The sequence below is a fragment of the Corvus brachyrhynchos genome, unplaced genomic scaffold (assembly GCF_000691975.1).
Source record: "Corvus brachyrhynchos isolate BGI_N302 unplaced genomic scaffold, ASM69197v1 scaffold1, whole genome shotgun sequence".
In the NCBI taxonomy this organism is placed as follows: domain Eukaryota; kingdom Metazoa; phylum Chordata; class Aves; order Passeriformes; family Corvidae; genus Corvus; species Corvus brachyrhynchos.
Genome location: NW_008237222.1, coordinates 4232274 through 4249637, shown reverse-complemented (window position 1 = coordinate 4249637; position 17364 = coordinate 4232274). Strand labels below are relative to the sequence as shown.

At 39.5% G+C, this 17364-nt stretch overlaps 1 protein-coding gene across 1 annotated transcript in view; it reads left to right on the top strand.

Moving 5' to 3' along the window:
* The window catches only part of CCDC88C (coiled-coil domain containing 88C), a 92575-nt gene that overhangs the window by 67288 nt on the left and 7923 nt on the right, over positions 1-17364 (top strand). Inside the window, exons 14-23 of the mRNA XM_017729012.1 lie at positions 737-864; positions 1759-1900; positions 2515-2703; positions 3082-3243; positions 4404-4681; positions 9360-9503; positions 10856-11042; positions 11275-11420; positions 12634-12723; positions 13565-13806. Coding sequence (XP_017584501.1) covers positions 737-864; positions 1759-1900; positions 2515-2703; positions 3082-3243; positions 4404-4681; positions 9360-9503; positions 10856-11042; positions 11275-11420; positions 12634-12723; positions 13565-13806 — 1708 coding nt within the window. The remainder of the gene's footprint in view (positions 1-736; positions 865-1758; positions 1901-2514; positions 2704-3081; positions 3244-4403; positions 4682-9359; positions 9504-10855; positions 11043-11274; positions 11421-12633; positions 12724-13564; positions 13807-17364) is intronic.

The window sequence follows — 17364 nt, the reverse complement described above, 5'->3', positions numbered from 1 at the left end:
CTTCTGGTACAATGCTGTCAGGTCTTCTCCTTGTGTGACTTCCTTGCTGGGTTCTGCTTTAGTTTCTTCCCAAAGAAACCTAAATGAAACCAGGCTGCATTAGTAGATACCAGAATAAGCGAGCAAAGTCACAAGTCCAAAGCTGTCTTGTCTCTTATGCTACAATAATACACTTTTTAAATTTTGGGCATTAATTTACCGTATGTCAGAAACTCAGTGCATTATTCACTACTGAGCCTGTTACCAAGTCCCTTGCTAATAACATCATAGCCATAATACCTCAGAAGACTTCCATACTGAGGTCCTGTTGCTCCTCTCTATGTATGCCAGTGCTGGCAGGGCTTTTTGTCCTAGCTGAGAGGTGGGAACTCCCTCTGCTGGTCCCCTGGCCTGCACACATCCCTGTGTGGCACAGAGATGGGGTGGTGTCTCCTGGTCCTCACATTCCTTCGTTTGGTAGGCAGGCACAAAGCCAGTGTTGGCAGAAGTCGTTCAGTACAGTGAGTGAGGCAAAGGCCAAAAGAAGCATTCTGCAGATTTATTTCAAGTGACCTATAAATAAAAGCAGTCAGTTTAATTCTGCACTCAGCTGTCACTGATGAAGAATTTTAGCTGACCTACTTGAAACTAGGATTTTATCCAGTGATTTTTTCAGTACTCTTAAAAGAAATGTGTAGTGCTGGATAATTATCACCACCCTTTGCATAGCAACTAGTCATGTTAATGCTTCTTTCAGGATTTGGTCCTGGAGAAGCTGAAGAGTCAGAAGTTGTCTAGTGAGCTGGATAAACTGAGCCAGGAACTGGAGAAGATGGGATTGAACAAAGAGCTGCTGCTGGGGGATGATAATGGAAATGATGACACGTAAGAAAACTGAGCTCTTCTAGTCATTCTTTTGACTCAGCCTAACTGAAGCCCTTTGCCTTTCTTTTTGGTTCTCATCTGTCTCCTTGCCATTACCCTTAACAAGTTTGGAGATAAATCACATTTTTCTGAGGCAAGCTTGGCAGCATACTGTAAGTTTTGCAAAACATTTTTTGGGTGGAAGGAGGAAATGCAATTTTCTACCTCCATGCTAGCAGTGTTACTACAGTTCCTCTGTGCTCCCCAGCAGAGTAGTTGGGTAGCTATTTCAGTGTGTACTTCTCTTCATGATCTCTTTAACAAGTAAGGATAGTGTCTATTAAACAGTGTCTGTCATTACTTCATGTAATTGGTGATCCCGATACCTGTTAGTATAAACATAGATATTGCCTAAGAAACATCTGATGGCAAGGAATTCCTTTGTAAGTCCTATAGTAATGAACAAAGAAAATCCCAACAACCTGTGTGTATATTGGCTTCTTGGTAAGACCTACTTAGAGAAACATACCCATCTTGTAGGAGTCTTTAGTCTGTGGATTTTCCTTCTTGTCACGAATGTACGAAAGAGCCATGAGAAGAAATTTCTGTAGTGTAATTATGGGAAAAAGAGAAAAACTTATTTTCTTTCAAGTTATATAACTCTTTCATACTTCTGTAGAACCATGCTGGTGTTAACCTCTATTACAATTGATTGGATTTTCCGTAAGTGAGTTCCCCAGCTATAATATATCAGTAGCAATCTGCAACACTAGAGGAAATCATTTTCCTGAAGAAGCAAGCACATACAATTTAACATGTAGTGAGATTGGGAATGGGTGAAGGTGAAGTCTTCTATTTAGATGGTGGCTCGTATCCTAGTGGCATACACTGGAAAGCTATTATCATATTTTTCAGAAAATACAAGGTTCTGGAAAGCAAAACTGAATCAGCACTAAAATCAACACTAGCTGTGAAAGAGGAAAAGATTGCAATGCTGGAAGCGCAAGTGAAAGACTTTCTGAACTTGAACCAGCAGTTACAGAATGATCTAAATATGGTAAGAGCTTAAGTGAATTTTAACTTTTCACAGTGTAGTTCTGAACACGTAAATGTGTTCACATGTTCAGAGATTCTTTGGTTTGAGGTTTGATTTTTTTTGAAGAACAGGTTGTCTCTTCTCTCTGCCCCTTTCTATACACATCATTCCAAAGAACTTTTTTCCATTGGACTGCCTTTTTTTTTTGTCCCTTTCTATATAACGAAACAAAATTCATTAAAAAATTTTGTTCTAGGGGCACATCAGCAAGGGTGCTATTGGATAATTGCTCTTTTTAGATCTGTTTTCCCATGTTTTTTTTATTGGCATGGCTGTGTTTTTCTGCCTTGTTTAGTGGAAACATAGGCTGAAGAAGACTGCAGTTGAAACATCTCACCTAGGAACAGCCTGTTTGTTAGGTGACAGTGAGCTTGGGTCAAAAGACCCCTGACTGGAGGCCAAGAGACGTGGAATCTTCCACCTGTCTGTGTCTCAGCTACCCTGTCTGTGAAGTGGGGTAATGGTTGTTGAATCTCTGAAAGTCTGTACAGAGCAAGAGAGGAGTGACATATCCCATCATTATTAATGCATAATCCCAGTTCCCTCAGTGCTGAAGTTGCTTGTTGACTGTGTAGGTGAAGAAGGACTTCGATGCACTTAAGCAGACTCAGCAGGATGGACAGTGTGCTCAGAAGTCACTGAGGAATTCAGCAGAGAAGCTCATTCCCAACCAGCAAATGAATGAGAAATTGGAAACGGGGCACCAAGAAGCTACCACAGAGCTTCTGAAACTGAAGGACAGGGCAATTGAACTGGAAAGGAATGTAAGCCTTCTTCTATTTCCTCTTAGCTCATAGACTTCTCTTGTGCTCATGAGTGGGTTGCTGGAAACTGGATTTTTGAGCTTAAAGGAATCTGGTAGGTTTTCTGGAGCACCCAAGTCTACCAAATTTCTTGGATGTCTCTTAGGACTACATGGGACTTAAGTGCTTCATGTGTCTTGTGTCCGTCTTGTCCCATCTTTGCAGGGATTAATGTGTAACACCCGTCCTACCTTCATTTAATGCTGGGAAGAGTTTGTTTTATGCCTTTGTTGCAGGATGATCATCACTAATTGGTTCTCATCTTTGATAGGACTCCAGATGATCAGGACAGCTGTTTCTTTTCTTCCTGTCACCCCTTCAATGCCATCTCTCTTTCAGAATGCAGCCCTGCATACTGAGAAGCAGCTGCTTAAGGAACAGCTAAAGCATTTGGAAACACAGAATGTCTCCTTCAACAATCAGATCCTGACACTACAGAAGCAAAACGTCTTCCTTCAGGAGCACAACACTGCCCTGCAGACGCAGACAGCCAAACTCCAGGTCAGGGCAGCCTTGTGCCTCTGTGCCAGGAGGTTGGATTTGATTACAGTAGTGTGGAGAAGATGACAGCTAATAGTAAAACGTTTGTGTTGGTAGGCTGATGCAGTGATGTAAAGATGAGGTCCAGAAGGTGGAGCTTAGTTTGAGGTCTGAATTTCTCTAAGCTAGAAGGGAAGTTGGCTCTGTAGCTAATGTCTGGTAGCTACCTTCAGCAAGAAGGTGGTTAGTTAGAGAGAATTTGTTAAAATCAATACAGCAAAATCCAGATGTGTTATTCCATAAGCTACACTTCTGAAATAAAAAAAAACTTTGCTCTTTGCTTTTTTCTGTTAATGCTATGCCTGTGAAAGAGCTTGGAAGAAATGAAAAGAGGACACAAGTCAGCTCCTCGTAGGTATTGTAGCAATGAGTTCCAATCACAGTTTTCAGGCTTTCAGACAAAATGTCAAAGTTGCGAGTGGAAAAGATACTCATAAAAAGTATTTGAATTTAAAAAAAATAAACTTAGTTTGAGAAAGACCAGTTTCAAAGGACAGCATTGGATTGGAATGGAAAGTCTATGACTTTCACTTCTCAAGCTTTTCCTCTTACCTGTTCAGAGATGGGTGTTTTGGTTCTCTTTAATTATTTCTCACCTGTAATTGACTTATATTAGCAACATATAAAATCAATACACCATCTCTCTACTGAAACCAGACTTGTTATGAGTACTGCTCACATACACAGTGTTAGGAGTATTGTCCACGGACACAGTGATGCAGTTAATATTTTTGAGTTTGGGTGAACTTAAGCTTCGTTACGTGTACACAACTGTGGGGTAACTTTTGACTTTGATCATGATTGTCAGAGATGCAATTGAGTTGCGAGTATTCCAGATCATCTCAGTCTTCGGGCTCAAGAGCTTCTGGTAAAACTGTGTTTTTTCAGTTTGGAGGTCATCGGGATAATTTTCATACTACTTATAGCATGGCTTTATGGGGTGCATACTAGCAGTGGTAATACCAAAATTATGCCAAATTGTACATAGATGCCTTAAGTCTACAAGGCAGTGACTTTATTCTTGAATAACTCTATATTGATGTAAGCTGCTACAAAATGTTTGTTGTATCTACCAGTGGAGGTGAATAAGTAATATTTACTTTCTATTTGAGAAACTTTAGGTAGAAAATTCAACTCTCAGCTCTCAGAGTGCTTCACTGATGGCCCAGAACACTTTACTCCAAAATCAGCAGACAGCCAAGGAGAATGAGAATGAAAATCTACTGAAACAGAAGGAGCAGCTGAAAGCTGAGTATGAGTCATTGCTTCAGGACCATGAACACCTTGCTTCACTGCATGAACGGCAGTCTGCAGAGTATGAAAGGCTAATAAATCAGCACAGCTGCCTGAAAACATTACACAAAACCCTGGATCTGGAGCACAAAGGTCTGGGTGAGAGGTACGCTCACTGCTCAGGAGTATAGTGTAGCCAGAATGTGGCCATGTTAGAATTTTAGCCTTAAATGTTGTCTCCAATTGCAAATAGAAGTTACGAAGTTGTTGCCCTGAAAAAGTGCCTAGTCATTCTTGTTGTCATTGGGACATTGGAGTTTTCCAAGTATTTTCATCTAGATTTCAGATCTCTAAAGGTGTCAGAACAGAGTTAACTCTGGTAATATTTAGCAAACAGTGGCTTGGATCTTGGGGATGCTTTGTCAGAAGTAGCTTAAATGCTTCCACTACATTTAAGAATTTGCGCTGTAACAACCTACAGCCTTAAAAACATTCTCCAGTTCTACTGTGTGAGGTCTCTGTTCTAACGATGAAGTCTGCAGGTCACCCAGGTAGTTACCTGTACGTGCCTGGTGTGTATCTTGAGAAATTTCAATAATTGAACTTTGTGGCATCCATGTCATGTCAAAGGAGGCTCTCCGAAGGAAGCTGTATTGACCTATCAGATAGTGATGTATTATTAATTTTCTTGTAGTTCTCATAATCTAAAGCTTTTGCTTCAGGCCTTTCAGTTGAATTAGGAAATCAGTAAACTGTTAATTGTTTAGTCTCTAGTCACTGTTGTTTTCTGACAGTTGTGCGTGGGTTGAACAATATACATGGTGTATTACTACAAAAAATGCTGCTCCTGCCTACCTCTCAAACTTCTCTTTTGCATTTCAGTGATTTTCCTCAAATCACTTGTATTTAAGTTTAATTTCTGTGCAAGATCATTAATTGGGTTCAGAGCAACTCAGTGGTGATCCTTGATGCTAGACTGAAAACTGGTGCTAAACTTTTCTTCTCAAAGATTAAGGAGCTGGCAAATAATGTGCGGTAGATTCTTATAAAGTACAGAAATAAACTTATTGTGATTAAAATATCCACTGGGGCTGTGTGACAGGACAGCTGCTTGGCTGTTGACTAAATGAGCTGTAAGTGATTACACAGACGCTGTTCCTACTTACCAAGTCTCTCTCAGACTGATTAATGGTTCTCATTGGTTCAGGCTTTGCTTGAGATTACTACACTGCAGTCTGTTAAGGCGGTTTGCTGTATTCTTTCTTTGCTTGATGAGTACCAAATACTAAGCAGCTCTAGCCTAAGGAAAAAGTGTTTTTCAAAGAATAGGTTACCTAGAGAGGTAAGTGCTCAGATATCCAGTGTAATCATTAACAGTTTGGACTCTGTTTCTGACATGTGATTCCTAGTGAGAGGTGTTGCAGGGGAGCAGGTGGTGGCCTTCTCTATATTCAAAACAGGTTGAGTTTGGCAGTTTTAAGAGTGCAGTATCCTCCTCAGCAGATCAGTCTTAAAAGATACTTACCAAGGTGATTTGTCCAAGGAGCCCATTTGGCTGTCAGGAAAAAAGCCACAAGCCGCTTTTTTAGTGCATGTTTTGTTCTCCCTCCATCATGTGCTGCTGAGGGAGCAGAAGGGAGAAAGACTAGCATAAGAAAAGTTCTCTTATACCTCTTCTTTTTAACTAAAGTATTTAACTGCTAAGATGGAATATTTCACTTTCAAATTCAGCTAGAATGCACCGCCTGCTAAATTTTCACCAGAGCAGCTTAGTGCAGCCAAGGTGTTCTCTTGTGTGGTGTTTAAGAGATGGGTTTTGCTCATCAGAACTCCAAGGTGTTTGGTTTTCCTCAGCTGGTGACAGTACTGTAATCATAGTTCTGTTGCTTAAGGCAGGATTACACTTCCACACAAACCTATGACTGCAGCTTGTCTAGAAAGATCCACAGCAACTTCAGTTAGCTTGTGCACGTCCAACAGCACGTCCCCAAGGTTTGTGTAGTTACCTCTGCTGCATTCTAACCACAGAATGTTTTCTGCACCTGAGCAAACTTTGTTAAACCTCTCTTGGTTCTGTCTGCACAGTATTAACACTGCAGTGGGGATTTAATAATGGGTGGTGTGTTACTGCAGTGAAATGGCCTGTCATAACCCAATGAACCGCAGATGTGTGGGTTTGGCTTAGCAAGAAAAAGAGGGTTGGTATGTTTGGGTCATTTACCATTAATAACAGTTTTTTGACTTTGTGGTGTCTGGCTGACCATCTCAGAGAACACAGAAGGGTTGGCTGCTTCTGCTGCATTTTAAAATTTGCTTTACATATTGCATATTACTAAGAGAAGGTAATAACTTTCTAGCTACAATTGATTAACTGATCCCTGAGCATTTCTTTGTGGCTTAGTCTGGAGAAGTCTAATCCTACAGAGACATTGGAAAAAGAATCCCTGCTGTGTAGGATTACATATTGCAGGGAGCTGTATTATTATGTTACCAGTGCTGCCTGGTAATTATTTTTCTGGGTTCCTTTTGCCACGCTTCCTACCATAGCTGAGTGTTTTCAGAGTTGTCTCAGTCACAATTACCTACCCATAGTATTTCTCCTCAAAAAGCAGCAGAAAAAATAAAAGCCAAAAGGGAGTAAAGAGGACTGTGATTGTTCAATCCTAGGAATGGTTATAGGTTCTATATGCGTGTATAAGAAAATCTTTTTAAAACCCTTTGTCCAAGAGCCTCATGCTTTAAAAAGTGAAATGACCATGAGTGCCGAATAGTTTACAGGAAGGGTAACCTGGTCCCTGGTGGTAGAACTTGTCAGGTTGCACAGATTGTGCTCAAATTGTAGACTCCAGGCTGAATCTGTACTACAAGAAGGTTTTGGCTGAGGATTAGGGCTTTGGACATGAAGAATCATTTCTATTTTTGAGACAGTCTCCTCTTTCTTACCTTTCACCTAACAACTAGGGGAGCAGCTGTGGTATACCTCGGGCTCCATGTGGCAGCCTGTGGTGCTGGGCCTGGCTGGTAACACTGGACCAGTATTCTGCTTCTCTCTAAGGAGCCCTCTTTAAAATATAGAGGGCTTGGATAAAAATGAACAGAGTAGCCCTATCATACAGACACAGCAAAAGAATTTACAGCACAGTTTCTTCAGAGACAGCCATGGGAATCTCTGCCAAAGGACTAACAGGAGTTTGTCTTCTCAGACTCTGGATTGGCACACAGTCTGTCTAAAATGCTTCTTGGAGCTGGATGTGAAACCTTCCTCTGCTTTCATGTTCTTCCATTTGTTGTACGGACATTGAATTTGAAATGTCCCAGACCTGAATAGAGGAAGAAAATAAATAAATAAGGTTAATTAAACTCTACTGCTGTTACTGGGAATGAATAGCATAAAGCAGCTTTTGTCTGGGAGACAGGTACTTTTCTGTGTGGCCCTTCAATGGACTGGAATTTGGGACAGGCTGTAATTTGACCCTGGGATGAAGGGAATGGTAGCCTGAAAGAAAAAGAAGTTGGCAGGAGTCAGTGTATTTGGTGCTGTCTGCTGGTTTTGGTTTTGGTTTGAAGTTTTCCTGACTGCAGAGTAACTGTGCTCTGCATTCATCTCTGCTGGCATGAGAGTCACAGAAAGATGATGCTTGTTCTCTTTAGCTTTTTAAGCAATGCTGCATCTTCCACCTAGATTCTGTTTTAAAATTGCTTGGAAGAATATTTCTCCATTACTGACACAGATGTATCTGATAGTTTGGGGCAATACCCTTATATTACAGTCACCAAAAAATGTGCTGATGACTTTTGACATTCATTGCACCGGTGGCCCCAGTGGCCTCTGCCGGTGTATCTGTACGGGCACAGATTCTGACAGAAGCCACCAGAGGGAAAAAAAAATCTGGGAACAGCTTGCTGCCTTGTGAAGTGATTTCAATCCACCTCGTTCTTCACAGCATTTTCTGAATGCAGGTGGTGTAGCACCTCAGGGAGGCTGAGCCTCCCTAATCCATGCCTGTGCCAAGTATCAGGGGACTCGTTCCACACATCGGTTACTTTAGCATTCCAGAGATCAAAATTAAAGACACAGTTGATGGCATCAGCCCTCTCTCTCCCCCCATCTCCCTGCCCTGAATGGTTTATCCACAAGTTACATAAACCAAGTAACAGTGGAAGGCCGGATGTGAACACCACTTTTGCTCTTGGTTTTTTCACTAGTGAACGAATAGAGCCACTTGAGCATGTGAGTCACCCCCTGCTTAAAGGTGTTTTGCTGTCAACTCACTGATACTCATCATCTGTCTGGAATATGCAGGAGATTAGTAGATGTGCAGGATGCTATTACCTATACATGCAACCTAATATGCATGAGGTGGTTACCTAATAATTTCTTGCTCATTGCTCTGCTTTCTTGTTGCTTTTTGGGAGCTGCTTTCTAGTCAGATTTTTTACTCTTGCCACCATCAATTATTTGTGATTTGGATTCTGGTTTAGTGGAGCAGTTTTGATGCACTCTGCAGAATCTCATGCTTTCACCAAATGACCAAAATCTGGAATTGAAGTAAGATTCTGGCAGTTGTGTTCCAGTTTGCTTAAAAAATGCTTTTCTTTTTCTTTTATTTTTTTTTCCCCCTAAAGTCTTCTCTGCTGACTTGTATACTAAGTTGAATTTTCATGCATAGTGTGGAATTCTTCAGCTTTGGTAGAAGTTTAACCACATAAAGGTGGATGAAATAAAGCAAGCAGGAAAAAAAAATACTTTCTGGTCATTGGGGTATTACGTATTAAAAATCCTAATCCAGAGGAAGAAAAATGTTTAAATGAAAGCTGAGGGTGTGCTATTCCTCCTTTTGCAGATACAGCAGTTTAATGAAACACAAAGCAGAATTAGAAGAGTTGGAATTAGTTTTAAAATCTGAGAGAGAGGTTCTGCAACAAGAGAGAAGATCAAATGCAGTAACCACTGGGGAAAATCAGAAGCTGAGGGAAGAACTGGACAGGTATGGTTCCTTTGCTAAATTGTTATATATTTAATTTAAAAGTCAATTACGCAAAACATGGATATGTTGCTTTAGCTCTGAAGTACCTTCATATAATGTGTCTGTGGTTTTTTCTCTATTTCAGTACTGTTAATTTGGTAATTTTAACTCATTAAATATTGTCAGCTTCATGAATACTGTCAACCGATACTGTTATTTGGTGCTTCAGACCTGGGACCTTTGCTCATACAAAATAAGCTTCCACATGTGGTTGGTTCAGTTCACAAGGGTTTTCTGCAATGAATTGTTTCCAAGCACTTGCCTTTAGTCAGAGCTACAAATGCCCAACCCCCCAGATGGTACTGGGTTTTTTTTTCCCTTGAGGAGAACTGGTTTATGGTTTTTACACGATATGATTTTAGCTCTAGGAGTTACCATTGTTTATTTTCTGCTTCCCAGAGAAAACTGCCATTTCTGTTACTAAAAGCAGTCTTAGAGACTCTTGATCAGTGGGTAGCTGTTCACTCATGGCAGAGCCCCTTTTGAGAGCCACCCCCAAAAACCTCCCCCTAGCCTTGCTAGTTACTACGAAGGTGTTTTGAGAATCTGTTTGGTACAAATAAGGGGCCAAGACCACTTCAAGTTAAAGCAATGTCAGGTTAAATTATATTTAAAAATCACATTTTAAGTTGAGCTACGATTGTACAAGTGTACTTTAGAACAGTGCAGAGCTCTCCAGAGGTATTCTCAAGTTTTCTGTTCCTAATTCATTTTCTTAGGGACAAAGACGTCGCATAATGTTGATTGCAGGGCTGGTAGAGAGCCAGGCTTATCTGTCAGCAGATACAGAACTTAATCTGTTCGTTTAGTTATTTAATGTTATGCCTTCATGATTCGTAGACATTTTTATATTTACCTAAAAGTGTAAAAGACTGCCCCAGTATCATCTTACAACACTACAGCGTTTCACACTTCAGAACACTTAAATGCTCATATTTCATGCATCAGGATAAAAACAAGAATGTGTTTTCTTTATTTTTTGCCAGATAGAGCTGCCTTTATATACAAATGCTCTTAAATACTTTGTGCCTCAGAAATTTGTGGTGTGTTTCTCACATATTGAGGAAACAGCAGTTTCATTTTTCATGTATTTTCCTTTCAGTTCTTTTGTAGATTAGAAATTTTTTTATAATGTTATCACTACTTCTTAATAAAATTTTATTATATGCTTAGAATAAAAATGTCCTTAGGAGTTACTCTTTGGAACTATGTTTGATTTAGTGAGAGCTGCAAACAGATGTGGTGTGGTCTTTGAATGTGAGGTCGTTTCTGTGAAGCATCCTTCTTAAGTCTGCTGTCTTCTTCGTGTTTAGGGTGAATTTCTTGCACAACCAACTAAAGGCAGAGTATGAAGGGCTGCATTCACACACTAAAGAGCTGAAAACTTCCTTGAACAACTCTCAGTTGGAGTTGAATCGTTGGCAAGCTCGCTATGATGAGCTGAAAGAACAGCACCAATCCATGGATATCTCTCTGACAAAGCTGGATAACCACTGTGAGGTGAGTAGCTGTAGATACACAGCTGCTGCTGCTTTTGAGTTCGAGAGCTGACATTTATTGTGTGAAGCTTTTGACATGCTATGTATAGAAGGCCAAACTAACAATGCACCCATAAGAGTTTGAAGTTTATGGGTTTGTATCTTAGGTCGCCATGCTACTGTTGTTACCTTGATTATGGTGCACTCCAGGGAAGCCAGATGCAGAGGAGAGCTTAATTTGTCTTGTTTAATAGCTCCTGTCCCGTCTAAAGGGAAATCTGGAAGAAGAAAACCATCACCTCCTGAGTCAGATTCAGATGCTGAGCCAGCAGAATCAGATGTTACTGGAGCAGAACATGGAGAGCAAGGACCAGTATCATGAAGAACAGAAACAGTACATGTAAGAAAAAAGAGATTTCAATTGTGAAACCTAAAAAAGTAATCTAGATGAATATAGAATACAAATCATCCATCAGAGCTAGAAGAGCAGGCAGTGGAATGATAGGTCTTCTTGATATCTGTCAGAAAAGGGGGTGTTTGGTAGGAGATAAGTGTAACTGGAGAAAGCACAAAATGTTTTCACATTTCCTTACTGCAAAGGGATGTTCACAAAACACCTGGGGAAGCGCAGCTCTTTTCAAATAATACAGATGAACCTATGTGGAAAATTCAGTTAGAAAAGATTGGATGCCAAACCCAGTGGTACTTGTCAAAGAAGAAGAGTTTGGGAAAGTTTGGAAAGATTTTTAAGATTTTGGAAAACAGCCAAGTTGCAACAAATTTAGTCTTGTGAGAGTAATTTTATATTTAGGTTCCTGAATAACAGCAAATATTCATATTCATCTTGGTTTTGTCATTTGCATTTCAAGAAATACCTGCTTTCATGTTGTTTTTAAGGATACAGACATCAACATATGTTGCTGTGTCCTTCATGCACAGGTTGACACGCTGAAGTGAGATACCCTGTTTAAAGATACTGTGCCTTTACAAAGAATCCTGTTTTCACTGCAGTGAATTTCTCTTACAGATATGAAAGAAGGAAGAAAAAATGTCCTTAATCCCAAGAATTTTAGTTTAAGCACATCAGGATGATGTGGGAGTTACTGAGTTGAGTTTTATAGCAGTACTGGCTTATATGGTTGAAGTGTTAAGAAATTGTTTGCTGAAATAGGCTGAATACAGTTCAGATGTACTCTGTTTATCCTGGTGTCTGACTGTTCTGTGATGGAGGTACATTTGCCCTACTACTTGAATGAAAATAAGATTTGCTAACTTCCAGTGTGTAGGTTAATAAAATAATGAGTGAGAGATATAGTTAATTTTAACACCCACCAAACTAACTCTGCCTGAGATATTAGTAATCTAGCACCACCATCTACTGTTGTTCTTTCACCTTTCAAACTTATTGCACAAAAATCACCCACCAGCGTGGTTGGTAGGCTTTTGCATTTGCCCTCTTGAAACAGACTGTAAATGAACTCAGTGGGATTCTGAAGGTTCAGGATAGGAAGGTATTTCAGTCTCTTTCCTCTCTTGGTGGCTTTTGGTCTTCAGTTTTTTGATTATGCTTAATTTCATACAGATGATTCGGAATATGCTTTTCCCCCTCACAGTGATAAATTAAATGCCTTAAGGAGACATAAGGAAAAACTTGAAGAGAAGATAATGGATCAGTACAAGTTCTATGATCCTGCTCCAAAAAAGTAAGTTCCACATGGATTTGGTTCTGCTGTACAGATCTGTGAGGACAAGAAAGGGCTTTCTGTAACTGGGGATAACAGAAACTTCCTCTGAAGTAAGGGTGGTGTCATTTCCACTTGTCTCTTCACTCTTACTCTGAAAGCTATTCCCTGAAGCGCAGCAGGGTGTGTTAATGTGGAATATAGGGCCTCGTGCGGGGCCCTCTGTATTAATACACGAATCTGAAACAAAATTAATTGGGAAAGAGCCACTTTGCTCCCAGTATGGTGACTAAACAGCACTAGGAGCTTTCAGAGCTGCTCTTTCAAAGCAAGGGATAAGCACTCTGTTGGAGAGAAAGGACTTAAAAGGAGCTTTCAGAGCTGCTCTTTCAAAGCAAGGGTAAGCACTCTGTTGGAGAGAAAGGACTTAATTATGTTAAGAACAAAAAAGAGCCAAGCTAATTCCACCATACCTAGTTCTGACTGATAACCTTAGCAAAGAGGCTTCGAAGCAGCTTTCATTTCTTTCCTCCTTAGTCTGTTCTTCTAGTGGAGTTTTTCACACTGTAAGAATGTCTTACGTGGGTCCATATGTGTAGTTTAGATTTCTAGCAGAGTGAACAGTTGTCTTTCTCACATTTCTCGTGCTGAAGAAATATTTCTGTAAAAGTAATTTTGACTTTAGTAGAGAAATGGATCTCAAGTGCTGTGAAATTTATGCTACATTCTTTGAACCAAATCATGACAGTAAACAAAATAAGAATGTGGGATGGCTTGATGGCTTTAGCACAGCTGTAAACTTCTTTTGGGAGTATTTCTTATAGCATTTTCTGAATTCCATTCACAAAACCTGCTTTATCAGGAAAAACCCCTGGATTGGAGCCAGAGCCTTAGTCAAATTAATCAAGCCAAAGAAGGAGACTCCAAGGGAGCGGTTGAAACCAGCAGCAGAAAGCCCCACATGGCATTCTGAATCCCCAGAGATGGTAAACTCTCCATCTGCTTCCCAAAAACTGAAATACCAACCTGAGGCTCAGGATAATACCTCTCAAGGGTCAAACCCTGTGGAAGAGAGAGAGAACCCTGGGGGTTCTTCAAACAAAGGTAAGGAATGCCCAGCCCAAATTTATAACCTGAAAAAATTTAAAAAATATTTAATATATAGAGAATGTTAAGGCTCAATCACTTTATATTTTATGTCCTTTTTTTTGGTTTTGGGGTTTTTGGTCGGGTTTTTTTTTTGTTCAGTTGGTTTTGGTTTGGTTTGGTTTTTTTAGTACAATAAAAGTTTTAGTATGCATAAAACCCTGAACTAGAAATTTGAGTAAACTCTAGAAGGTAACGGGTAGGGTTTAGTTTTAGTTTACTTTCTTCCTTTTATCTACTACTACCCCCTTCGCCTTCTGTGTAAAATTCCTTCGTTTTCCTAGATGTATTGCATGTTACTGAATAAGTTGGTTCAAATAGTTCATTTACTGGGGTTTTGTAGCAAAGCAGTTTAAAACTTGATCATGGAATAGTGTGTAGTTCAGGAGAGGCTGCTCTTTGAGGGGCATGAGCTGGCTGACAGCCACTGCCAGCAGGTGGTGCACGTGCAGAACAAATAACCCATTTATTGTAAATAACTGATTTATCATAACCTGGTGATTTTGGAGGACAATACCATGTTTTGATTTAGAATTGAACAAGGAATTTTGTAATGTTAAATGATGAAATTATTTTTTTTTAACACTAAGGCATATGTAGGGAAGATGGAATGGTTTTCTGTTATGTTAGTTTATACAGTAAATCAGGTGTTCCTAATTATGGGAAATTTAAAAGAAAGTTCCTCAAAATAAATACTCTTCATCCTTACTAAAGGCAATATATATGTCCCAAGCTTTGTTTATTCTATTGAGATAATTTCTGTCAGCTTCTATATATAGATTGTTGTATTCCAGGAATACTTTTCAAGAAGCAAATTTGAAATTGATACTTGAATAAAAATTCCTGTCTTCCCACTGTGGTGGGTGGGAAACAGAAGGGGGGAGCAGCTGAGAAAAGTGGAACTCTTATTATAAACTACTGCAAGTATCTGTCTGTCTGAAGGTTTCCTTTTGATTGGGTAAAAAGCCTTTCTCTATTCTAATTCTTTGAGGTCATTTATTCACTTAAAGTAAAAACAGATGTTTTATGGAATAAGATCATCCATATGATTCCAGGAGATGTTAAGTGTTTAACATGCATCAAAAGTTCAGCATGGGAAGTTGGGCTTGGGTTGCCACAGAACAAGGCCCTTGTAGAGTGCCAGAGATAACAGAAAGTCTCTGGGGCTTCATTTATTTTGATGTTGTGTGAAACACACTTCTGTGCAGATGCAGATCACCGGTACTAAAGCCTAGAAGACATCCAGGAAATTTGAGTGTGTTATCACTGAGTAACATGTACACCAATTTAATTTTATATTATAAAGCGAAAACATTTTGAATGCTCTAACAGTAATTTCTTAATGGACTTGCTTAAATATTGTGTGTATGTGGTAATCTATGACTTAACCTGAGTCAGGTTAGCTATGTTCAGCTATGCATTCATCAGTCCTCCATTATAGGTGTTGGTCATTGTTTAGCCGTATCTGTTTTTACTGCTTGTGTAGTCTTTAATCTGTGTTAAGACATTTTAAATTTTATTTATAAGGCTTTTTTTTTTTACTTTTTTTTCTTCTTCTTTTTGGGATACCTGGGTGATAACAATTTAGCTGCACAGCGCAAAAAGATTGCCTTTTTGAGAAGCAAAAGCAAGGATAAAGAAAAGTCTCCTAAGTCTCCATCGAATCATCAGTCTTTCTCTAATCGGCTCCGGTTCTGGTCTTCTTCCGACATCCCATCCTCTCCTAACGAAACTCTTTCTTTCCCGGAACTGGGAGTTTTCTAACAACTTCTCTGTAGCATTTATCTTCATTTATTTCTGTCAAATATTAAAAAAAAAAAAAAAAAAATCCCATATGCCATAAAAGAATACGCACATTGATAGAAACACTCAGCATGTCTATACAATACTCTAAATACAAGCAAAGATTAGTGAACATGGACTTAAGTTTTCCTGTAGAAGATGAATCACTCTTGCACGCTGTGGATCATTTCTTCAATGCAGCACACTTAGGGGACCTCATGGCATACAGTTTGCGTATGTATATTGGCTGTGGTGCATGTTGTAAGTGAAGTTGCTGTTCGCTTCAATATTTTCTTGCAGTCATGTACTTGCATTGTGTCCAGTTAAAGTGTTGAACTGATTTGCTGTTGCTATGCTTTCTACAGTGTGGTAGTCATACTAAAATACAAATACAGTCTTAAACTCCAGAGATTTTTCCAATAGTCTGTGCTACTAAATGATTTTAAAAGACAAGTTTTTTAGCATCTTTTTCTGCTTTTAAATAGTCTAGCTTTGAATATAGAGTGGAAGCTACTGGAAAAATTATTCTCAGCCAAGTGTCTTGATGCTTGCATTCAAACCTGGTATTTGCAAGGTTTTATACTTCCAACTGTGAAAATTCATCCTGAATTGAGCTGATGTTTTGGTTTCTTCTGATTCAGTTTCAACAGATTTTTTGGAAGAAGAATGTAGATTTGTTCTCTTAAGACTGGGAATAACCTTCATTAATCCATTGCCCAGAATTCTTGTTGTCTAGTAGTCATGACCTGGTGGCTTCTGAAATGAATGTGCAGGTCCAGTCCGCACCGTGTTAGAGAATTAGATGCAGCATGGGCAGTGTGCTACCAGGAGCTCAGCAGAGAGGCCAAAAGATCTCGTTTCCCTTCTCACTCTGAGAAGTGTCCCTGGTGGCACAACCAGGGACTCTGGCAGAATAGCCTGTTGCTGCCCATTTTGGGATTTGTAGAGAATGTTAATCTCCAGGGTAATTAATATTTTTGGCATCCATAGAACTTTTAAGTGTGTCTACAAAGTCAATTAGAAATACAGATTTGCATGTGAAGCTTTAGCCAGTAATTTCCCCTGCAGGCGTGGTATAAGCTTCAGTTCTGAGAGCAAGTGCTGGCCCTATGCAGTGGAGTCCACACAGACCTTGGGAGAAAACATTGTTCCTGAATGAAGTCAGCTTCCAGGGGCCACCTAAGATGACAGCACCTTGGTCCATTTCTCTAATACCACTTCACAGCTGCTCTGTGCTTTGAACTGTCTGTCCATTGTCTCTGCAAGTTGTTTATTTTGACTGCTGCACTCTGCTGCATTTTCAACATTCAGTTTCTATTAATCAAGTAGTCTATAGAAATATATACAGAATCTAGAATCTTGCATCTCATTAAGTGTGTTTTCTGTAGTACATTCTTTAAATTTTGTTCTATGTGTGACTTAAAGCATTACATTCATGTTACAAGGAATTAATTAACCTGCTTCATCAGTAGAAAAGAATTTTTCAGATTCTTAATCTAAGTAATATTCTAGCAGACAGTTTTGTTGTTCTCCTGCTAAGATCCCAGGAACTCCACTTAAAAATCATTGCACCAGAACGTCTTAAGAGCAGTTTCAACCTTGTAAAGACTGAGCTCTTACCCACAGCAAAGATCTAAGCCTGAAAGCAGTTAGCTTAGTGCATGGATCATGATAGATAATTTTCAAATCAGCATTATTTTTCTTCGAATAAGAGCATGACTACTGTCACTCTTT